The sequence below is a fragment of the Megascapheus bottae genome, chromosome 6 (genome assembly GCF_031878675.1).
Source record: "Megascapheus bottae isolate mThoBot1 chromosome 6, mThoBot2.hap1, whole genome shotgun sequence".
Taxonomy (NCBI): domain Eukaryota; kingdom Metazoa; phylum Chordata; class Mammalia; order Rodentia; family Geomyidae; genus Megascapheus; species Megascapheus bottae.
This window is the reverse complement of record NC_143514.1, coordinates 33,140,477-33,165,294: the sequence shown is the minus strand read 5'-3', so window position 1 is coordinate 33,165,294 and position 24,818 is coordinate 33,140,477. Positions and strand designations below refer to the sequence as shown.

Here is a 24,818-nt window from a genome sequence, read left to right as displayed (position 1 = left end):
ACAGTCATGTTTGAGGGCTAGGGATTGGGCTTTTCCCCCACAGGAGAAATAAGTTACTAAAGTATTTTCCCCTTGAGTAAAATTGATAATAGTAATAATAATAATAATAATAATCCATGAAGCTGAGTGATATGCAGGCAGAAACATTAAGTTGTTGCATCTGAGCTAGGTATGGAGACACATGCCTGTAATTCTAGCTACTTTTTTTTTTAATTGTTCAAGCCTCATGTTCTACCACTGGAGCCACAGTGCCACTTCTGTCTTTTTCTGAGTAGTTAATTGGAGATTAACATCTCCTGGACTTTTCTGCCCAGGCCAACTTCAACCATGATCCTCAGATGTCAGCCTCCTGAGTAGCTAGGATTATATGTGTGAGCCACCAATGTCCAGCTCCTGCTCCTCTTTATGAGAAGAATCATAATTGAAAGCTAGCCCAGGGAGAGTTTGAAAAAATCCCATCTTGGAAAACAAGCCAGCAGTGAAAGTGAAACCTAGCTATGCAGAAGGCATGGATAAGAAAATAGTGGACCAGAACTAGTTGTACCTGAAGCAAGATCCTATCTGAAAAATAACTGAAAACAAAATGGCTGGGGCATGACTTTCTGTGGTAGAGCACCTGCCTTCCTAGTGGAAAACCCTGAATCTAAACAAAGTACTGAAAAAAATAAAAGGTTGATACTATAAACATAGTTGATACTATAAACTTCTTAGGATTAATTATGGTAATTGCAGTATATAGGGGACAAAAAGAATAAGATGAAAGGATTGAAAGACAAATTGATTGGGATTAATTATGTCCATGGCAAAGAGAAATGAAGCAATTAGTGCAATGTGAGATTTCTATTATTGAAATGATGAAACTTTGGGAAGATGTTTTGAGTAGTAAAGATGTAATTTTCTGGTAATGTTCAAAATGAAGATCATATTAGAAAATACAAACATAGAACTCTATGTTAAGTGTGAAGTTGGAATTTAAGTAGGAATAGTTGAATTTTTTTCCCAGGAATCATCTCTTTTATGAATACTTTCTTTTTTTTTTTTTGCCAGTTGTGGGCTTGAGCTCAGGGCCTGAGCACTGTCCTTGGACTTTCTCAAGGCTAGAGCTCTAGCCCTTGAGCCTCAGCACCATTTCTGGCTTTTTTCTATGTATGTGGTACTGAGGAATCGAACCCGGGTCTTCATGCATGCTAGGCAAGCACTTTAACCACTAGGCCAAACTCCCAGCCCAGTCTTTTATGAATACTTTCTGTAATCAGATATTTTTGTAGAGGGATTTTATATCGTGAATTAGTTCATGTAATCATTCATGTGAATATTTTCTTTTATTAAAAAGTAGAATGAATAATATATGAAAATGTTAATATTCCTAGGGCTGGAAGTGTGACTCAGTGATGGAACATCTTCTAATTGCAATCTAATACAGCAAAAAGCAAATGAGAAAACAAAAAAAGACATAACCTTCTTCATTCTGAGTATAAAATCTTTTTAGTTTTATTTTTATAGTTTACTTTTGTTAAACAGTCCTTATCAGAAGTGCCTTTTCCTTTGTATTCTTTTTGCGTGTATGTGTTCTGGTCTTGGCACTTGAACTCAGAGCCTGGGCAGTTTCCCTAAGACTTTTTGGTCAAGATTAGCTCTCTGTCACTTCCTGCTTTGGGATGATTAATTAGAGATAGGAGTCTCAAGAACTTTCCTGCCCAGGCTGGCTTTGAACTTCTATCCTTAGATTCCACCCTCTTAAGTTGCTAGAATTATAGGTATGAGTTGCTGATGCCCAACAGTCACCAAATCTTTTTGACATCAGACATTTTAATAGTCAAAGTAACACTTTCTTATTATGAATAAAATGGGAGGGGGTGAAGAGAGGGAAAGGGGGACAAAAACATGTGCAGGGGTATCAATGTTGGAGAAGTAATATACCCCTCTATGCATTATCCCAACAATACAATAAATAAATAAATAATAAAATAACAAAAATTCATTTGTGATCAAAATAAAAAGAAAAATTTTTTCATAAAAATTATTTATTTATTTTTCATTTGGTCACTAGGAATGATATCACAGCTTGCAGAAAAGTACAGTCTTCCTCTAAGGACAAGTTTTAGCTCTGCTCGAGGATTTTTCATCCAGATGACTACAGATTGTACAGCATTCCCCAGTGATCAGCTTCCTTCAGAATTTATCAAGGTTCATTCTAGAGTGGTTAGGAAGTAATTGTTCCAGTTAAATTTACTTGTTTTTACTACTCCTTGAGTTTTACATGCCAAATTTCTTTTTTTCCATATATTTTTATTGTAATTAATAGAAGGGTTATATTATATTCACCAAATATAAGGTGCATTATTTCACAAACATTGACACCCTTTCTCATGTTTTGGTCCCTATTTCCCTCCCTCCAACCTGCCCCTCATTTTGTTTTCCTTCCTTTCCTATTCTATTTCAAATAACCAATCAAGCATATATACAGTATATCAGATAATAAGGTAAAATACTGTAACAATATGAGATAACCAAGGACAGAGATGAGAGATAACATAGTACATTAAAGACAACAATCACTCATTATATGGCTTTTGTTTCTATATCCTGGAGGTCCTTTCATTTAGCATCATTCTATATGGCCTTATGTGTCTAAGTTTTGCTCTATTGTAAATCTCTGTTAGGGGAGCCCTTCATTAATATGATTTTTTCTAAGTCTTTCCATTTACATGCCAAATTTCTGAGTGGCATTTGTATGACTTTTCCTTCTATCCCTGCCTGCCACCTAGCAGCTATGCCAGCTACAGTGATTTAGATAGAAGCACTTTCGAAGAAAAACCAAAGTCAGTGTTACTCACACTGGGGTATCTTACTGTGAGAAGATAAAGAAAAATGAAGAAATTAAGCCCCAAAAGTAATATTGATAAAAAGAGATTAAGAAAATATCTTTTTACTTCTTGTTTTAAATAGCTCTCCAAACATTTTTGCTTATTAAAGATTTGAAAAATCCAAAGAAAGAAATCTGCTTAGGGATGTCAGTTCTAAGGAACAGAATTGATAACTGCGAGGAAACGTAATTTGGATTATAAAATTCTTGCTTTAATAAAATTCCTTAAACAGTGAAAAAAAGAAATATGCTTAGCATTTTAAATCTAGCATTTCTAAACATTTGGACCGTGGTAATACTTTTTCTTGTATGCATATTTATTCCTCCCCAATACATTATTGTGGGAAAATTTAACCCAAGCTAATTTTTGCCTTTTCTCTTTCTAAAGAACATCTTAGACAAAAGCAAGCCATATAAAAACAAAGTTTATATAGATGAGCTTTCATATACATATATTAAAGTTAAATGATACATATGTATACATACATACATACATACATACATATGTGTACATACAATATAGAATTACCAAGCAATATAGGCCAGATTCAGTAAAGAATGGACTAAAATTCCATAACGGTATTAGAGATTAAAGTTGGAAATATGAGAAGGATTGAAACAGGAGTCCAATATGATGTGAGGTTCACTGATGTTTGTTATACATGTTACTTGATAATTAAGACTGTTTGTACATCATTCTTATAAGACTCTTTTAAAATCTATCACGATAATAATGTTGAAAGGTGTAGGCTAAAAATATACTGTGTTATCCTTTGAAGTGTAAATACAAATGTTATTTACAATCTTCGTAATTCTGTAGGAATATTGAATGGTTAATCTAAATACTTGTATTTTGATTGTATGAATGTATATATTTTATCTCACATACATGTGCATGTATCTTGACATTTGTTTTTTAACTTCCTATCAGATTTCTAAAGTGAAAAATTCTTATAGCTTCACATCAGCAGATTTACTTAAAATGAATGAAAGATGCCAAGAGTCATTGCGAGAAATTTACCACATGACTTACATGTAAGATTGAAGTATCTGAATATTTAATTAAATTAGTTTGAGGAACTGTTACAAATTAAATTAATTAACATCTTGTCCACTTACAGATTATTCTCAAGTTGTTAATGCTATGAAAGAAAGTCTATCATTTTGATGAGCAATACTGAACCTTACAGAAGCTTCAGGGCGAACTTAGTTACAAAAAATAAAATCCATTCTAACAAATGTTTCTGAAATGGAAATAACACTGTGATGTAGTGTTTGGAATATCATGGATTAATGGGTTTATTCTTTTCCAGTAGTCTGTCGGGCCACTCATACCCTTGTATTTCTAGAGCAACATCATAATCATGTCAATTCTTCTGCTGTTCATGAAACAGTAGCAAGGAATAGAGAGAATGTTTAGAATCATTGGGTAAGGTAGTAAAAAGAAAGATTAAGCTTTCAAAATATTTTGAAGGTGTAGACCATAATATATAGCCAATATTGGTATGTATTTGTCATTATAAGGAAGGAAAAAGCCTTCACATTATATAACAGTGTAACCCTGCTATATAAAACCTTAAATAATTATGTTTGGAGGCAAGGCCCAAGTGGTAGAGCATCAATCTAGCAAGCATGAATCCCTGAGTTGAAACCCCAGGACCACCAAAAAAGTTAAATGATTATGTTATTCTGATATAGAGGTGGGCAGAGAATGGGAAAGGAAGGAAAAGAAGTGAGATACAGAAAATATAATACTCTTTGTGTTGAATTGAACATTTGCAAAAGTAAAGTTATTAGCAGTGAGAACTTTTCAATTATAGTGTAACCTTAATTTGGTCTATTTGCTTGTTAAATTATTTATTAGTTCTGGACTTGGGGTTTGAACTCAAAGTTTGTATGCTGTCTCTGAGATTCTTTGCTCAAACTCTGTTACTTGAGTCATAACTCTACTTCCAGATTTTTTTTTTTCTGATCCTGGAGGTTGAACTCTGGTCCTGGTGCTGTCCCTAGCTTCTGTGCTCAAGGCTAGCTCTCTACCACTTAAGCCACAGCTCCACTTCCAAATTTTTTTAGTAGTTTATTAGAAATAAGAATCTTATGGACTTTTCTGCTTGAACCATCAGATCTCAGTCTCCTGAGTAGTTAGGATTATAGGTGTGAGCCACCAGAGCCTGGAGCCAATTCCCCCCCCTCCCCACACAATAAATAGAGATAAGAGTCTCACAGACTCTGTGATGGCTTTCAATGATAACCCTCAGATCTCAGCTTCTTAAGGTAGTTGAGATTACAGGTGTGAGCCAGCAGTCTGGCTAAAACATAAAAAAAAATATGTCCTTTTATTAATAAAAGTTTATTTCATTAATAATAAAAGCAGCCATTTTTAAAGTTCATTGTTACTACATCAGAAAATGTTTTCTTTGTCAATAAGTAGTTATTATCTTGAACAGAAGCTTCCATGTCTTCATCTTATCTAAAATGAAACAAGTTGAGCAATGGGTATATTTTATAGTATACAGCTCAACTATAAATACTATTTTACCTCAGGAAATTAATTTAATATTATTTTAAAACTACATTGTATGTCCTGTAAAACAAAAAAGCACTGTTACATGTTTTACCCCAAATGTATTTGCAGGATAGTGTGTAAACTTCTTGGTGAGATATATGAACATATTCATTGCTTATATAAACTCTCTGACACTGTGTCAATGCTGGATATGCTCCTGTCATTTGCCCATGCTTGTACTCTTTCTGACTATGGTAAGTTACTTTTATTGGAATAGACACATTTAATACTGAGGTTTTTATCCTACTCAAATATTTTTAAGAACAACTATGCATATTTTACATAGTCTCTCAGCTCCCCTAAGATACGAAATACAGAAAAGGAAATTATCCTTCAAACATAAAACTTTATTCACTCAGAAATTGATAAATCAATAAAAACATTGCTAGAAATTTTAAAGGTTTTCCAAATAAGAAAGACTGTAGAACTGTTCCCTTGATGAAAGTGGCAGTGGTTCAGATCCAAATCTAAATACTCATTAGAAGCAATGCAACAAATGCTAATAAAAAATAATGAGGTGAACCTTTTTATATGCTAACTCTTTTGATATGGGTAGAGTAAAATGAGGAATTATGTCAGTTATTTTTGTGTCTTGAGTCTTTTAATAATCCTTGAAGTAAAATGTAGAGTAATTTTGTAATGCTAACTGAATACTTCAATCAAGGTAGCCCCTTCAAATTTTTTATCCAGTTTATCAGCAGTACTCATACTCTAGCATGCTAATTTACTTTACAGGACTAGCATGTGATTATGATCGCAAAACCATTGACTTAATAACAGTGAAACATTACAAAGTCAGCAATGATATTTCCAAATTTAGTATGTTTATTAATTTTTATGAGCAGTATTTTATGAGATTTTTCCATATTTCCATATTTGTAATAAAATATCTTTCCACTGATATTTTATGGTGAAACTCTTAAATCTTTTATCTTTCTTTGAGGGGTCACAACCTAACCTTAAGGATTTCTAATAGTAATTTCCTTATCTATTAAGAAACTTGACATTATTACATTTTAGTTTGAGGGGTATAATATGTAAATTAAAAACTATAATGAAGTTTTAAAAATATCTTTAAGACTTTTCTGATTCATCTTTTAAAATGAGCAATTTCAAGTTTATCTGTGCATCTTAGCAGCATAGTGTTTCAGTTTTCTCTTACCCGTCTATCTCCTCCTCCTCCTCCTCCTCCTCCTCCTCCTCTTCCTCCTCCTCCTCCTCCTCCTCCTCCTCCTCCTCCTCCTCCTCCTCCTCCTCCTCCTCCTCCTCCTCCTCCTCCTCCTCCTCCTCCTCCTCCTCTTCTTCTTCTTCTTCTTCTTCTTCTTCTTCTTCTTCTTCTTCTTCCTTTCTTCTTCCTTTCTTCTTTCTTCTTTCTTCTTCTGTTGTGGGGCTTGAACTCAGGGCCTGGGTGCTGTCTTGAACTCTTCAGTTCAAGGCTATCACTCTACCACTTGAGCCACAGTTCTGCTTGTGGTTTTCTGGTGGTTAATTGGAGATAGGAGTCTCATGGACTTTTGTGCATGGGCTGGCTTGGAACCATGATCCTCAGATGTTAGCTAGGATTACAGGTGTAAGCCACCAGTGCCCAGCTGCTCCTTATTTCTCCACTTTACATGTTATCCATAGAGAGCTGATCATTTGTTTCTATATAACTATTACATTTTTGAAATTGATTTTTCCCATCCTCTAAGTTGTACTTTTGTTGTGTATGTGTGACTGTACAGAGCTTGAATTCAGGGATACTGTCTCATATTTTTTACCTTAACACTGGTGCTTTACCACTTGAGCCATAGCTCCACTTCTATAAAAGTCTCACAGACTTTCCTGCCCAGGATGACTTTGAAATACAATTATCATATCTTGGCCACTTGAATAGTTAGGATTAAAGTGTTAGCCACTGGTGCCTGGCTAAATTTTAGCTTAAAGAAGTATTTCTGTAGGAGTTAGAACAGAAAATAATTTTGTGTGTTGTTATTCTCTATTCATACTTAATTTTAATAGCTAAGTATATCAAATTTGATTAAGGGTACAATAAGTAAATTTAAATTGTTTACTAATTATTTGTTAATTAAAATATTGTCCATGAATACATAGTTCTTAATTTATACAAATTGGAAATTTTTATGAGTTGCTTTGTAGCCCAGAACAGAAAGGGTTAGTATTTGGAAAATAATGGAAAGATTAGTATTTTTCTATTACAAACATGAAAATATGAGAAATTCTGTGTAAGATACTTCTCATAAAAATAAGTTGACATACTTAATTTGGAAATGTCATGTCACTGCTGATTTTATAATATTTTAATGTCATTAAATATGTAGCTACTCATGCCAGGCATTGGTGTCTTACACCTGTAATTCTTGCTGCTTTGGAGGCTGAGATCTGAAGATGTGCTTCAAAGTCAGCCCAGACAGGAAAGTCCATAAGACTCTTACAGACTTCCAAAAAGACTGGAAGTAGAACTATGGCTCAAAGTGGTAGAGTGCTAGCCTTAAGCAGAAAAGCTTAGAGATAGTGCTCAGGCCCTCACTAGAAGCCCTATGACATACTAAACAACCACCAAAATAACAAATGTCCCCAAAACAAAACAAAAGTTATCCAGTCTTTACTACTACATATTAACCCTGTAATTTGAATGCTAGAGTATGGCTATTGCTGTTAATTTGGATAAGAAATTTCGAGAGACTCTCTTGATTGAAGTATTCAGTGAACATTACAGAAATCACTCTACATTTGAGTTCAAGGCATGTGTATAGATTTGGGATACAAAAATAAGTGACATGGGGGGGAGGGAAATCGGGACAAAAACATAAGAAGGGGTATCAATGTGTGAGAAGTAATGTACCTACTATCTGGCGAATATAATTGTAACCCCTCTCTATACATTGCAATAAAAAATTTAAAAAGTGATATTAATTCCTCATCTTCTCTGCTCACAAATATCTAACCCTAAAGTTTTCTGGAGCTAGGGATTAGATAATATATATTTTAATTTAGAGGATTCCAGTAAGGGTTGGGTAAAGTAATACCCTAAATTGTCTGAAGTTGACCCTAGTAAAATCACTAAGGTATACATAGAGCACACATAACAAAATACTTAGATACAAATATGCTAATTTTCTGAACTTTATTCCACCAGTTCGGCCAGAGTTTACTGATACTTTAGCAATCAAGCAGGGATGGCATCCCATTCTTGAAAAAATATCTTTGGAAAAACCTGTTGCTAATAATACCTATATTACAGAAGGAAGCAATTTTTTAATTATAACTGGACCAAATATGAGTGGGAAGTCCACATATTTAAAACAGATTGCTCTTTGTCAGATTATGGCCCAGATTGGTAAGTGACGCTTTTACTTTATAGTTAAGTTCTGTCTAGTTTTTTAGGTTCAGATGTTCAATTTACTTTAGAAAAATTTGGAACAGATTCTCTTGTAGAGAAATACTACTGGTATTTACTAAGCTATATCTAATTTGAATTTCATTTCCACATTTATTATATTTTATATATTTATATTATTATTGTATATGTTTCAAAATATATTTTGTTATGGAATATTCTAGCAGTAGAATTTTTTCCATTGTAACTATTGATGTATGAATTTTCATTAACTGGAAAAATGTAATTATTTATGGTTCATAAACAAACTTTGTTGTAACAAAAAGTGAAATGTGTAGGATAAGCTAATGCTTTTATAACCTCATGACTTTTTCCCAAAATTATAACTTTAGGCTAAGAAAAATTTTCTTGGACTTCAGGAGATACTAATAACAACTGCAATACTACTCATATATATATATATATATATATGCTTGTACATGTAAATGCACCAAAATGGTCACACATTTCTGTACATAAAGTTGCAACTAAACTCCTATCGCTTAAAACGGATTGTGTCTTAAACTCCTGTCTCTTAAAATTTTATTAATATATGAAATAAAGATGAGACGCTTTATCCTAGTGCAGTAGTTCTCCACTACAGCTGGATTTAGATCCATATCCCACTGTCCAAGTCTAGGAATCTGGCAATGTCTTGAGCCTTTTCGGTTATCTCAATTGAGATGAATGTAGAACCTGGGGATGTTGCTGAACATTATGCAATGCCTTGTAAAGTACCATCTTCTTTTTTCCCTTTTCTAATACATAAAGAAGGTTTATTGATTCCAAGGTGTTTAAGTGTCATGAGTGAGAAACCCTGGTGTGATGTAGTAGACTTGTAAGGGTGAATACAGAAAAAAAAATATGGCATGAGGGCAAATTCTACTGTAATTCTTAGAAAGGAAGTCAAATGAATAATGAATGAGTGAATGAATAAATGATTAGGTAGGTATTCTGTTGAATTTAGGGTTTGATTGGAATTAGACATCTTATCTAATTACCCTCCACTTAGAATGTGGTCTGATCCTTATGTCATAGTTCTACTTTTATTTAAATAGCTATAAGAAGTCCTGACCTTTATAAATCAGGCAGTTGTTAGAATGCTTATTATATTAAACTGCAACTTAAACTGTCTATAACTTGTACTTAATCCCAATTATGTTCTTCTGTGTAGCACTTTTGTTTTGGTTTGTCAAATATTGGAAGATAATTGTTTTCCTTTTTTGCTACTGCCCATATTAAATCTCAGAAATACTTCAAAGTTTGGGTAATGTTTCATGGGTCTCAGCAATAAACTACCTTGCTGGGGGTAGGGGCACATTGGGAAATTCCATAAACCATTGTACCTGGGTTCAGGGCTTTCATAACCACCTGGCAGCAAACCACACATATCAAGAAAGAAGCACTTGAAATCATTTTTTACCTCTTCTGCTTGGTATCTCCTACTCTCTGCAGTCACCACAGGCAATGAGGCTTTCTCCTTGTCACAGAGAACAAGAGTTCCTTATCACTCTGCTTTTCACAATCCTGACCTTCACCCTGCCTAAATGTCTCAGTGAGTCTATGTCCAACCTTCCCACAACTGCCACTTGAGGCTGTCTCCTACTTAGATACTGAAGAAGAGTGTCCTGGAAAGACTTACTTGTAATTATTTCTTTTCCTTCTTTCTTTTCTTTATTATTATTATTTTTTGGTGGGTCATGGGGCTTGAACTCTGAGCCTGGGCACTGTCTCTGAGCTCTTCAGCTGAAGGCTACTGCCCTACCCCTGGACCTGGGCATTGTCCCTGAGTTCTTCAACTCAAGGCCACCACCCTATCCCTTGAGCCACAGTTCCACTTCCCATTTTCTAGTGATTAATTGGAGATAAATGTCTCAAGTTCTTTAGTTCTTTAGTGTCTGGGCTGGCTTTGAACCTTGATCCTCAGATCTCAGCCTCCTGAGTAGGATTATAGGCATGAGCCACCTTGCCCAGTTCAATTACTGGTTTTCAGAGTCCTAAAGTATCTCAATCTCCAACAATAGCTCCCTCTCAAGGTGGCATGACTTAGAGATATAGGAACTGGCAAAAGGAGTTCGTTCTCCAATGCTGGCCTGGGAGGGATGATTGGCACACTAAATTTCTGTGCTGTATTTATTAAGGCTTGTGAGCACTCTGGGATTATCCTGAAGCTAGGGGATGCCAGTTTGTTTCATCATAGCCAACTGGGACTCCAACTTCCTTTTCTTTGGATAGTTCAGGTTGGAACTACAGACTTGCCATCTTTTCTTTTTTTTTTTTTTTGCATTTTTTTATTGTAATTAGTAAAAGGGTTACATGATATTTGCCAGATAGAAGGTGCATTAATTCACATACATTGATACCCTTTCACATGTCTTTTGCCATCTTTTCTTTCTGAGCTTTTCTGTATCTCCAGGCTTTTCAGATATCCTATTTTTCCACAATTTCCTCTCTTTCTTTGTTCCAAATACAGTTTATCCTTTGTTACCTCAACTCTTCTTTATCATTATACAGAGGAAGATCCTAATCAGCTAATTTACTCCCCAAAATCTAATTACTAGTACATCTTTTATTGTAGTGATTTTTTTCACATTCTCTGGAGTAAAATTTTGAAGTGGGGACAGGTCACAAATCAATAAACAAAATATTCTGACCTTATGATAGAAGAATAGTTACAGTGATGTTTTGATATATACCTTGTAACAGCTTTATTATAGTGATTTTTAATCAGCTGAGTTTTATGTTTTAAATGCTGTTCTTTATCATTTACTACATTATTAAGTTTTTCATAACTTTAAAATGATCTCTTTCTGGTGTAATTGAATTTGAGATCAAATGCTGCCCTATTGGAGTTTACAGGTACCTTTGTACAATAACTAGGACAGCTATTTCTACTTCACATATGGGACTAGAAAAGTTGAAGTGCTCTTCTAGTCCATGCAATAAGTCATAGAGCTCATTTGCTTTAATTCCATATGCCATTCTCTTTCCCCCACAAAATCCTGATAAATGGTCTGCAAATATGTTGGTAGTATTTACAAAAGTATTTTAATTTATTTTACTTTTCTATTTTACAGGTTCGTATGTTCCAGCAGAATATTCTTCTTTTAGGATTGCTGAACAGATCTTTACAAGAATCAGTACTGATGATGATATTGAAACAAATTCATCAACATTTATGAAGGAAATGAAAGAGGTATCCAAACAAACCCTTTCTTTTGTCAAAAACATTCAGTTTTCACACGAAAGATCAATTCACATGTAAGAAAGCATTTTTGCACTGAAACTCATAGGTGACCATACTCCTTTCTGGAAGCCAGAGGGCAGTCAAAGACAGCTTCCTCATTTCTGTATTCAGTAGAAATCAAAATCAATGTTTCATGGAAAAATAAAATTTTAAAAGAGAAAGCTAGTGCTATGGGATGATAACACTCTGTCTGCATGGTTTTGAGATGAAATGCATAAAAGTCATTTAAGTAAGCAATAAACAGCTCAGTACCATTTTGCATAAAATCTGTTATTCCTCTTAGGGATTGATTAAAATGAAAGACCACCAATTAGAAAGCTTTAAAAATATCATTGAACCTGCATTTACAGACAAGGAGATCTTAAGTTTCTATTCCAATGTATGCATTATTCCCTGTTCATGATCTTAGAGACTATAGAGTATACTTTGGAGAGCTAAAGGAAGTATTTCTTGGCTATTCGGTAGGAATTATTGGATCAATATACAATTAGATAATTTTCTGCATGCAAATAAGGGTGAAGTTGGGATTTTGATGGTTATTCAATGAATTTATAGATTGTTTAGGGCAATATTGCTGTTTTCACGATGCTAATTCTTCCAGTCCAGGAGCATGAAAGATCTTTCTATTTTCTTAACTCTTCTGTTTCCTTCTTTAAAATTTTAAAGTTTTTACTGTACAGGTAGATCCTTCACATCATTGGCTGATTTCTGAGGGTTTTTTTTTTGAGATTATTACAAATGGAGTTGATTTCCTGATTTCAGTCTTGATCTTCTCATCATTGGTATACAGAAAAGCTATTAATTTTGGGGGATTGATTTTGTACCTTATCACTTTACTAAAGTTTTGATTCAGCTCTTGTAGCTTAGAGGAGGAATCAATAGGGTTCTATAATTATAGGATCATATCATCTGCAATTCAAGTACTATATTGAAAAGAAGTGGAGAAAGTAGATATCCTTGTCTGGTTCCTGACTTTAGAGGAACTTTAGATTTTACCATTAAGTATAATGTTGACCATAGGTTTGTCATACACAGCCTTTATTGTATTAAGGAATGTTTCATATATTCCTAGTTTTCTACATAGCTTTTATCATAAAGTGACTTGAATCTAGACAAAAGCTTTTTCTGCATCTATTGATAATGCATTCTTAACATTATTTATGTTGATATATTACATTTATTGATTTATGTTTTAACTGAAATACAGTAGATTTCAGGGATATCTCAAATAGTATAATGACTTGGAAAGGCAAAAAAAAGTTCAGCAAAATGAAACACATGGAATCAGGTACTCAAAAGGGGCAAAAAGGAAAATGGTAGACAAATGAAGAGGAGAAAAGGGTGAAAATACAGTCAAGAATCTAATGTATATCCTATGAAATTAAAGAGTGAGTGCTGGGAGTTTGGCCTAGTAGTAGAGTGCTTTCCTAGCATGCATGAAGACCTGGGTTCTATTCCTTGCTACCACATACATAGAAAAAAGCCAGAAGTGGTGTGGTGGCTCAAGTGGTAGAGCTCTAGTCTTGAAAAATTTCAGAGACAGTGCTCAGGCCCTGAGTTCAAGCCCAGAACTGGCCAAAAAATTAAGAGTGAGGGGAAGGACAGATAAAAATTTTGAAAAGGATGATGTTAATCAAGATATATGGCATTCATAAACTGCTTTGCTAAATGGCAGTTCCTTTGTACAACTACTTAAAGACAATAAAAAGGAAAAAAATCAAATAGAAGCTAGTAAAGTTACCATTTTTCTCACAGTGTGTATTATACTTACTGTATATTGAATATCTATGGGAAGTAGTATATTTATTTTTTTATTCCAGTTCTGGGGATTGAATTCAGGACCTGGGTGCTATCCTTAAGTTTATATGTTCAAGGCTAATAGTCTATCACTTGAACCATAGTTCCACTTCCAGCTTTTTGGTGATGAATTTGAAAAAAGAGTCTCATGGACTACCTGGGCTGGCTTTGAACCATTATCATTAGATGTCAGTGTCCTGAGTAGCTAGAATTATAGGTGTGAGCAACCAGTGACTGACTCTTGAGATATATCTTATGTGGTCCTAGCATTCAAAAATCAGTTTAGGTGCCGGGAGTTTGGCCTAGTGGTAGAGTGCTTGCCTAGCATGTATGAAGACCCGGGTTCAATTCCTCGGTACCACATATATAGAAAAAAAGCTGAAAAGTGGTGCTGTGACTCAAGTGGTAGAGCTCTAGTCTTGAGGAAATCCCAAGGACAGTGTTCAGGCCCTGAATTCAAGCACCACGACTGGCAAAAAAATCAGTCTCATAGAAATATAAAATATTCATAAAAGTTACTGTTGTGTCATAAAATAATGTAGGTGAAATTTTACCTTTTGAAAAAGAGGCTAATATTCTTCATGAGGGAAGGAACAGTTCTGCCAATTTGATTCTTGATGTTTGTTGGCCATGGCTTTAAGTTGATTTGTGAAGACAAAGATTAAGACTTGGGTACATTTCCTAAAAATTTTGGTTTCTTCTTTAGTAAATATAGAACAGTGAAATAAATTTGTGAGATAGTCAAGTATTTTATGACAATAATCATTGTTATAAAATGTGTTTGGTCATTTATGAAGAAGAAAATGACCATATTTGGACTTTACTTAAACATTTAACTTACTACTTTAGGTCCTGGAGCATGGTCTACTGGTAGAGTGCTTGTCTAGCATGTATGAAGCCCTGGGTTTGATTTCTTGGTACTGCATACACAGAAAAAGCTGTAAGTGGTGCTGTGGCTCAAGTTATAGAGCCCTAGCTTTGAGAAAGACCAAGGGCTGTGCTTAGACCCTGAGTTCAAGACCCAGAACTGGCCAAAACACCAAACAACTTACTGTTTAATTTCAATATATCAGTTTTTTAGGATAATGCCTATTTACTGTGTCATCTTATACACATATGCATGTCTATTTACATATATGTCAGCTTGCTTATTGTAATAATTAGTTTACAGAAAGAAATACAATGTGTTATATTAGTTTAACAGGATTTATTAAAATTTTACTTCAGATGCATGAATAGATTGAATTTCCCCTTATTTTTGTGATACTTCTTTGGTTACAATGAAAAATATTGAATTATTTTTTCAGATAGCATATATTCTACATAATGCTAATGACAAATCACTCATATTAATTGATGAACTTGGCAGAGGTACTAATACAGAAGAAGGTATTGGCATTTGTTATGCTGTTTGTGAATATCTTCTGAGCTTAAAGGTAGATATCACTGTTTAAGTGTTTTAAATTTGAGTCCTTTTAAAAATATTTTTACAGCAATAAAAGAGACAAAAGGGGAAAAACAAAAACAAAACAAAAAAACCCACAAAAAGTAAAATAGAAAACTTGTTTCTGTTTCTTGGGAGTTCCATTTTGATAAACACCATTTTACATGATCATACGCAAATAGCTATTGAGCCTGTGTGATCTTCTCCTAAGAGTATCTTCCTTTGGTCTCATTATGTGAATGTTGAGTCCTGTTTAATTTATCATGTCCAAATGTAATTCTTGTCTTTTACCATCCATTGTGTTTACTTGTAGATTTATAGGTACATTCTAATCACTACAATGGGGGAAACCATGCAAATAATGTTTTTTTTTTTGGCTCTGGCTTATGTTGCTTAATAAATATTTTTTTGTATTGTATATAAGTATTTGTTTTGGGAAGGGTAAGGGGAACCACAGAAATAGTGGGACAAAGAGTAAGCAAATACATCAGTGATACTCACTAGACACCATGTTGAAAATGAATCTATACAACATTGGGGACAGGCTTCAGGAGGAAAAAATTGGAAGAAAATGAGGGAAGAGATGACCACCATTCAAAAAGAAATGTGTTTATTACCTGATCTATGTAACTTTAACCCTGCTGTATATTATCTTTACAATAAAAATAAGCAGTTTATTCCTAAAAGTGAAGAATCACTAGTGTATGTTGATTACATCAGTTTTCTGTCGTGAGTTGATTATATGCCATCTCAACTCACTTTAAAAGACCAGCATTAAATCTTCTCAAGAACAGTGACCCAAATGATCTAACTACTTCCAAGAAGCCCCACCTCTTACATGGACTAACACCTCCCCACATGGCCAAACACTGGGTCTGTCTTTCAACAGTAATCCCATAGATGATACACTCAAACTATACTGAAACTACCAAGCGCCTATTTAATAATTTTCATTTCTGTGTCATATAGGAAACATTTCGTCCATTTGTCTTACAAAGTAAAAGCCGTTTTCTTGCCAAATAATCTCCCTTTACTGGCTTAGTACTTAATTTTTCCACTAAGCTAATTAGTTTTTGATTTTTTCTTTTTTGGGAAGGCAGTACTGAGTATTGGACTTTGAACTCAGGCAAGTACTCATTCACTTGAGCTATTACCTCTCCCTGGTAATCTTTTAAAACATAAAATCTTTTCACACTTGGTTTGATCCCCAACACCATGAAAACATAAAACCAACCAACCAAAACAAAACAAACAAACAAAAGTTTTGGGAACTTCAGATTCCTGAAACAATCCATTGATTCCACTCTGAGAAAACTAGAGAAGGAAGTTACTTTAAAAGGATAAATATTGAGAGAAAATTAGGAATTAGTTTTGCATGTAGATTACATACTTGATAAATGGTTACCTTAGTTAACAGCCTAATTTCTAATAAATGTCAGTATATTCAGACTTGTATAAATATGAAAGTAAAATCATAAGAAACATTTCTTCTTCCCTGGGTACCACATACATAGAAAAAGCTGGAAGTGGTGCTGTAGCTCATGTGATAGAGCTCTTGCCTTGAGAAAGACAGGGCAGTGCTCAGCTCTGAATTAAAGCCATAGGACTGGCAAAAAAGAAGTAATATGTCTTCTTTCCTATAATGTTAAGTATGTACATGTACAAGCATGCATTTTTTTCATTGAATATAAAATGTCAAAGCTGGGCACTCGTGGCTCATATCTATATAATCCTAGATACTCAGGCAGCCGAGATATGAGGACTGGGTTCAAAGCCAGCCTGGGCAGGAATGTCCCTGAAACTTTTATGTCCAATCAATCACCAGAAAACCATAAGTAGAGCTGTGGCTCAAAATGGTAGAGTAGTAGCCTTGAACAAAAGGAGCTCAGGGACATCCCCTGGGTCCAGAGTTCAAGTCCTAAGACTGACAAAAAAAATTCAGTGTAATTTCAAAACACTTTAAGTAGACTGATAATTTTAGCCTCCTAGGTACATAGTTGCTAAGCTATTAAGGAAATTTGACTTAAGTTTTATGGTTAAATAGTTAAAATGAAATTTTCTAGTTCATTTGAAGAGAACTAACATCCATTGTCTGTTGTATATTCTAGGCATTTACATTGTTTGCTACACATTTCCTGGAATTATGTCACATAGATATCTTGTACCCTAATGTAGAAAACATGCATTTTGAAGTGCAGCATGTAAAGAACACTACAAGAAACAAAGAGGCAATTTTGTATACCTATAAACTTTCTAAAGGACTTACAGAAGAAAAAAATTACGGTATTGTATATAGAAATTATCTAAACATTGATACTCTATATATTCTTTAAAACAAACTTTCTTCTCCATTTTTCTTGTCAATACAGGTAACTTTTTTTCTCATTCTTTTAAGTATTTGTGTGTTCTTAAGACTATATTTGCTGTCTGACTCACATATATGTATTTTTACGTGCACTTAGGTAAGACGTAACTACCTAACTTTCTACTCATGTAAACTTAACATATATGTGCACCAGTAATTATTTAGAAACAGTGAGTCATGAAAGACACAATGGTTTAATGTCTGAAAAAATGTAGTTTACTTTATATTAGCAAGCTACAGAGTAAGTGAAAAATTGAGTATTTCCTTTAGATTCAATAGCAGAGTCTCTATTTTGTTTCTGTTTTAAGGTATTTAATAATTACCCTTCCACTCTATTAAGTAACTTTATTTTTAACTATAATTTTATTATTCTTGCCCTAATTATCATTTTTCTTTCTTCTATCAGAGAATAAGATAATTGATATTTTGAATTTTCCTATCATGGGAAATTAAGTGAAATTTCATTTATAACATTGGAAAATTTAAATTTTCAAATTGTTGAATAGCCTATAATTAAGAAATTTAAATTTGAAGAAAAATGTTAATATAAGGAAAGATTGAAAAGCAATATTGAAGTTAATTTTTTGTGATTGTAGGATTAAAAGCTGCAGAAGTATCATCGCTCCCACCCTCAATTATTTTGGATGCCAGAGAAATCACAACTCAAATTACAAGACAAATTTTGGTAAAAACCATTTTTAGCAATAAGAATTGCTTATGAAATAAAATACTTTACATATTTTTGTTATGGCCAAGAATCCAAATATGTTAATAATTAAAATACGTCATTGAAAAGCTTAATTCTTATGAAAATACTTTTTACCTCTCCAAATTTTGTTTTGTTCAATTATAATTGTTTTCTTCCAAATCAGTAAGACAAGATTTTGTTTCCCTTTGTTTTGTTTTTATTTGTGCCTGTCCCGGGGCTTGAACTCTGGGGGTTCCTTAATGTCTTGTGCTCAAGGCTACTACTTTTTCTGAGAAGATTTTTTTTGGAGGTAAGAGTCTTTACACTTTTCCTAAAGGGGCTGGCTTTGAACTGTGATCCTCAGTTCTCAACATCTTGAGTATCAGCTGGGATCACAGGTGTAAGCCACCAGTGCCCCCAGTAGACCAGATTTAAATAGTTGAGTTCACTCCTTCCTCCCTCCCTCCCTCCCTCTCTCTCTTCCTCCCTCCTTCCCTCCCTCCCTTCTTCCTTCCTTCCTTCCTTCCTTCCTTCCTTCCTTTCCTCCTCCTCTCTCGGTCTCTCTGTCTCTCTGTCTCTGTCTCTGTCTCTGTCTGTCTCTCTGTCTCTGTCTGTCTCTCTCTGTCTGTCTGTTTCTCTCTGTCTCTGTCTGTCTCTCTCACTCGCTCTCACTCTAGCTCTCTCTCCCCCTCCCTCTCTCTCCCTCCTTTTTTCTGGTCATGGGGTTTGAACTCTGGGCTTGGACACTGTCTGGAGATAAGAGTCTCACATACTTTAGTGCCCTGGCTGGCTTTGAACCATGATCATCAGATCTCAGCCTTCTGAGTAGCTAGGGATTACAGGCATGAGTGTCTTCTCTCTTCATTTTGTTGTCAGTCATGGGGCTTGAACTCAGAGCCTGGGCAACTTGTCTCTGAGCTTCTTTGCTCAAGGCTAGCACAGTACCATTTTGAACCATAGTTCCACAATGAGCCACATCTTGACTTCTAGTTTTCTAGTGGTTAATTGAAGATAAGAGTCTCATGGACTTTCTTACCAGGCTGGCTTTGAACAACGATCCTCAGATCTCAGTCTCCTGAATAGCTAGGATTACAGGTGTGAGCCACCTGTACCCTGCTTAATTAGTTTGGTTCATACGATAATTATTGCTAGCTAACTCTATGAGGAGAAAATAAACATTAAAAATAAAAATCACTTATATTTTAAATTTTATAGACTTCACAGCTTATTATTATCATAATTAAGACATACTTCAAAATAAGTAATAACAAAATATTAATTAACTAATTAAATTAGTGCTGGTCCTGGGACATTAGTAATTTGATTATTTTGTTGGAAATAACAGCCTCACAGGCTTACCTTCCTGGGTATTTTAGAACCATGATATTCTGATCTTAGAATTCTGAGTAGCTAGGATTATAAGCTTGAGCCACTGACACCTGGCTTCTTAGAATTTTTTTTCCACTATCTTATTTTTGTCACTACTTTTTTTCCATCATGACCTCACTTTCCCTTCTTTTCCATCTACTAAGTGTGAGTGTTAAAAATGTTTACCATCCTTTCCTTTTAAAAAATCTGTAGTCAGGGGAGGGTAATGGGTACCAAGACATGTGAAAGGGTATCAATGTATGTGAATTAATGCACCTTCTATCTGGCAAATATCATGTAACCCTTTTACTAATTACAATAAAAAAAAGAGTTAAAAAATCTGTAGTCTTGGTGATCTCATTCTTTTTCACAGCTTCCATAGGTCCATCACTTCTGCTCAATTCTGAATATATATATATATATATATATATATATATTCCATAATTGCTGTTGATGTCTTTTTTTTTTTTGCCAGTCCTGGGCTTGGGCTCAGGGCTTGAGCATTATCCTTGGGTTTTCTCAAGTATAGAGCTCTACCACTTGGGCCACAGCACCATTTCTGGCTTTTTTCTATGTATGTGGTACCGAGCAATTGAACCCGGGTCTTTGTGCATATTAGGCAAGCACTCTACCACTAGACCAAACTCCTGCCCCCCCTTGATATCTTAATCTGTCTTTTTAATAGAAAATTTGGTTATCAGCAGAGTAAAATATGGAATCAGTATCTTCAGTCATTTCTCATTAGGACTGTGTAATACATTTTTTGTTTCAATTTATTCAACACCCTTCTACCAGATTGCCTCCTAATGCCTACGTCTTGTATTGTTTACTTACTCAGAAACTTTTTAATTATTCTTTATTAAATAAATGTTAAGTACCTTAGCCTAGTAGTGTTAAATCTCCTGTAATTATTATCCAAAATAATAGTTGTAGGATTACCTTCATTATAAACACTTGAGATACCAAGTACTGTCCTAGCACTTCAAGTGTTCAATGTAGGTCGGGAAGTTGCATTTCTGTTGTTTATTTAGTAATATCAGTGCTTGAACTTGGCCTTATTCAGCTTGCTTTCTGGGCTAGTGCTCTACCACTTGAATCACACTTTTTATTCTTTTTTTGTTTTTTTTTTTGCAATGACCTGCAGGATTTTATTCCAGAACTCAAGCACCAAGTTGAAATCCCATTTCCCACTCCCACCCCCCATCCTCAGCCAAACAACTCCCTTTACAACTGAAGTCTCTTTGTGAATCACACCTTTAACCTTGGTTTTGCTGGTTAATTAAAGTTAGAGTCTCTATAGGCTACCTTTGAACTCCTGATGTTAGCCTTGTGAGTGGCTGGAATTAAAATGAAAGCTACTAATGCTCAGCCAGGAGTTGCTTTTTTTTTTCTTTCAATCCTCAAGTGATTATAATGTTTATTAATTTGGCTTTAAGATCTTCTCTTTATTATGTTACCTCTCTTAGTTTTCACAATATGCATTTATCTCTCATTGAATCAATTATTTGTCATTTTTTATTAATGCTCTCCCTTATAATACTTTTTTCCGTGTGCCAGTCCTGGGGCTTGAACTCCTGGGCACTGTCCTTGGACACTTTTTGTTGTTGTTGTTCAAGGCTAGTTCCCTGCCACTTGAGCCACAGCATCATTTCCGGCTTTTTCTGTGGTACCAAGAATCGAACCCAGGACTTCATACATGGTAGTCAAGTAGTCTACCACTAGGCTACACTCCTGGTCCCCTTATATGTAACTTTTATAAGAATTTGTTTCAAATATTCTATTTCTTTAAAACTTTTCTTGATCTGAGCTAGAAGCGAACTCTTTTTAAATACATAGTTTTTTTTTAGTTTGCTATTTCTTTTTTTCCACATAGTATTTTTTAGATGACAACTTACAGTTGCCATAATCAATTGTTTATAAGCAAGCCTTTATTACAAAAGATAAATATTTTTGTAGCTCCCGTATGCACATAAACACAATTTTTGGGCCCTGGAACAAGACCGCAGACACATTTATCCAGTGTATCAAATAGCTACCAGTTATTAAGTAAAACATGACTACCTTACTGTGCCTTATAAAATCTATAATGAAAATAAAAAATATTTTGAATTACTTGTTACTGGGAGAGTTGAAGAGTTATATTTCTTTGAAAACTCACTGAAACTTTCCAGTCTTGCTCAGGCAAAGATGTGAATAAGATTTTTCCAGCTGTATTCCCATTCCTGGAGCCTATTCAAGGAATAAATATCTAAAAGCTTTTCACATTATTTTATTTCTTAGCTTGTTAAAAATTAAGAAATCTCAAAATGGCAATGTTATGGTGTTTATTTTTTTCATTTAACTTTTTTTTGTCAGGGTAATATATAGAAGGGTTACAGTTACATTCATAATTCCCTTCCTCCTGTCTCTCCTCCCTTCCTCCCTTCCTCCCTTCTCTACTCCCTCCCTTCCTCCCTCCCTCCCTTCCTTCCTTCCTCCCTTCCATCCATCCTCCCTTCCCCTGACCCTGCCCCTGCCCCTGCCCCTGCCCCTGCCCCTGCCCCTTCCCTTCCCTTCCCTTCCCTTTCCCTTTCCCTTTCCCTTTCCCTTTCCCTTTCCCTTTTCCCTCTCCCTCTCCCTCCCCCTCCCCCTCCCCTTCCCCCCTTCCCTTCCCTCCCCTTCCCTCCCCTCCCCTTCCCTCCCCTCCCCTTCCCTTCCCTTCCCCTCCCCTCCCCTCCCTTCCCTTCCCTTCCCTTCCCTCCCATTCTCCCTCCCATTCTCCCTCCCTCTCACTCTCCTTCCCTCCCTCCCTGGCTTTGAATCTAGATCCTCCGATGTCAGCCTCTTGAGTACTAAAATTTTAGGTGTGAGCTACTGAAATTCTGTGTAGCAAGAACTTTTGGGATAACTCATTTTGTTCATCAGTTTATCTTTTGGTTAATTAAAATGGGAACTAGCAGTCATATTTTTAGGAACATTTACAGTAAAGATAAATATATACTGATGAGAAATTCTGTTTTTTCATACCCTTTTAATAACAGTTGTAGATAGTACCTGTTAGATTTTCTTCTGTTTACTTGGAAGTTTTTTCAACAGTTTGACCTATTATTGAGTAAGATCTTTTTCATTGAAAAATATTTTTCAACATATACAGGTCTGTCATAAAGTTATTTTTTCATATATTTTTATTATAATTAATAGAAAGGTTACATTATATTCATGAGATAGAAGGAGCATTACTTTACATACATTGATACACTTTCTCATGTCTTGGTCCCCATATCCCTCCCTCAGCCCCTGCTCCTCATCTTGTTTTCCTCCCTTCCCTATCCGACTTCAAATAACCAAATATCTATATATACAATATATATCAGATAACCAGGTGAAATACTGTAACAATATGAGATAACCAAGGGACAGCAAAAGAGATGAGAGATAACAGTACATTAAGGACAACAATCATTCACTATATGGCTTTTGTTTCTGTACCCTTGAGTCCTTTCATTTAACCTCATCCTATATGGCCTTATGTATCTAGGTTTTGCTCTATTGTAAATCTCTGCTAGGAGAGCCCATGGTTTCTACTGATTATGAGGTCTGTCATAAAGTTCTAAGTGCTCCTGAGAAATAATATTCTTCCCCAAAGCATTTTAGTATAGCTTATTATTACTTTTAGCAATAATTTTTGCTAGTTGGACGGAACTGATTTAACTAAAGGAATTAATCGTTGAGTGCCAAATTTCCATGAAAGGAGATAGGAAAATACCAAAAATGATTTAAATAAAAACCATAGTATTCATGTATTAACTTATATTTATATTTACTAACAGCAAAACCAAAGGAGTACTCCTGAGATGAAAAGACAGAGAGCTGTGTATCATCTAGCTACTAGACTTGTTCAGACTGCTCGAAATTCTCAGTTGGATCCAGACAGGTTACGAGTGTACTTAAGTAATCTCAAGAAGAAGTATGACGAAGATTTTCCCCAGGATGAACAAGTCCCAGAACAGACGGAAGAATAATAACAATTCATGTATTCAAATAATGAAGTACTATATTTTAATATGAAAAACTTAGAATTAATATATCTCCTAATATCAAAATGTGCTCATTTTGTAAGAGAAATTAATAGGAACTAGAATGTTCATCCATCTGTTCTACATGAAAAGTAAACTTACCAAATGACACCATTTTTAAAGGAATGATAGAAAATAATATACTTTAAAATTATTTGATGATTTGCATTATATAGTTTATACTTTCAAATTATACAGCATTTCAAAATATTGTCATAAAATATTTAATCTAAAAGTCTTATTAGGTATAGAGACTTACGTGATCTTTTGATTTACATTTTTTCTCTGAGGTAATTTGATGATCATGATGATGATAACTCAATTTCTTAACTAATATTCCCATATTCCATTATTGAATGATTCTCAAGTTCATTAAAATGATACTGAGAATTTAAAAAATACTCTTTTTAACATTTTAGAGTTTTAAAACATGAAAATAAACAAATAGATGTTTGGCAGTATGGAGTAATTCTGGACACAAGAGTCACACTACTGACCCTTTAAATTTTCTGAATAGCCAATAACCCAGTTTTCTAGTCACTGTCTCCTTTTTCCTAATTTTCACTTCTTTTTTCCAAATTTTTAGACAAGAACAGCAGAAATATTGATGTATTTATTTGCCTCATTTGATTCAGATGGGAGCATTTTGATTATAGAGCTGTTATTTTAAAAAGCATATAAATTTATCCTCCCATTCTTTGTGTTACAAGCTAGACCCTATAGTTAAAGAGAGAAAAGTCTATTGAATAGGTGTTTAACAAGAGCTAAACATTTGCCTTTGAATTCTAATTTCATGAGGTAAATTCACAATGTTAACACTTTTAACATAACATTATCATTTTGATGTAATAGCAGATAAAAACAGATTACTTTCAGCGGGGTGAAGGGGAGAGGGAAATGGGGACCAAGCCATGAGAAATGGTATCAATGTTTGTGAAGTAATGCACCTTCTATCTGGTGAATATAATGTAACCCTTCTATTAATTACAATAAAAAATACATTCAGAAAAAAACAGATTACTTTCTCTTTGTATCACAATGTA

General features: G+C 34.5%; 1 protein-coding gene across 3 annotated transcripts in view; it reads left to right on the top strand.

Moving 5' to 3' along the window:
• Msh4 (mutS homolog 4) overlaps positions 1 to 24,740 on the top strand; it is a 64,243-nt gene extending 39,503 nt beyond the window's left edge. For all 3 annotated transcript variants that reach the window (XM_090334594.1, XM_090334592.1, XM_090334595.1), the window contains exons 12-20: positions 2,051 to 2,187; positions 3,798 to 3,901; positions 5,502 to 5,626; positions 8,572 to 8,772; positions 11,889 to 12,007; positions 15,163 to 15,291; positions 17,408 to 17,582; positions 18,261 to 18,349; positions 23,530 to 24,740. In XM_090334594.1, the coding sequence (XP_090190720.1) occupies positions 2,051 to 2,187; positions 3,798 to 3,901; positions 5,502 to 5,626; positions 8,572 to 8,772; positions 11,889 to 12,007; positions 15,163 to 15,291; positions 17,408 to 17,582; positions 18,261 to 18,349; positions 23,530 to 23,721 (1,271 nt within the window). In that variant the 3' untranslated portion in view covers positions 23,722 to 24,740. The remainder of the gene's footprint in view (positions 1 to 2,050; positions 2,188 to 3,797; positions 3,902 to 5,501; positions 5,627 to 8,571; positions 8,773 to 11,888; positions 12,008 to 15,162; positions 15,292 to 17,407; positions 17,583 to 18,260; positions 18,350 to 23,529) is intronic.
• Positions 24,741 to 24,818: the final 78 nt, after the last annotated feature.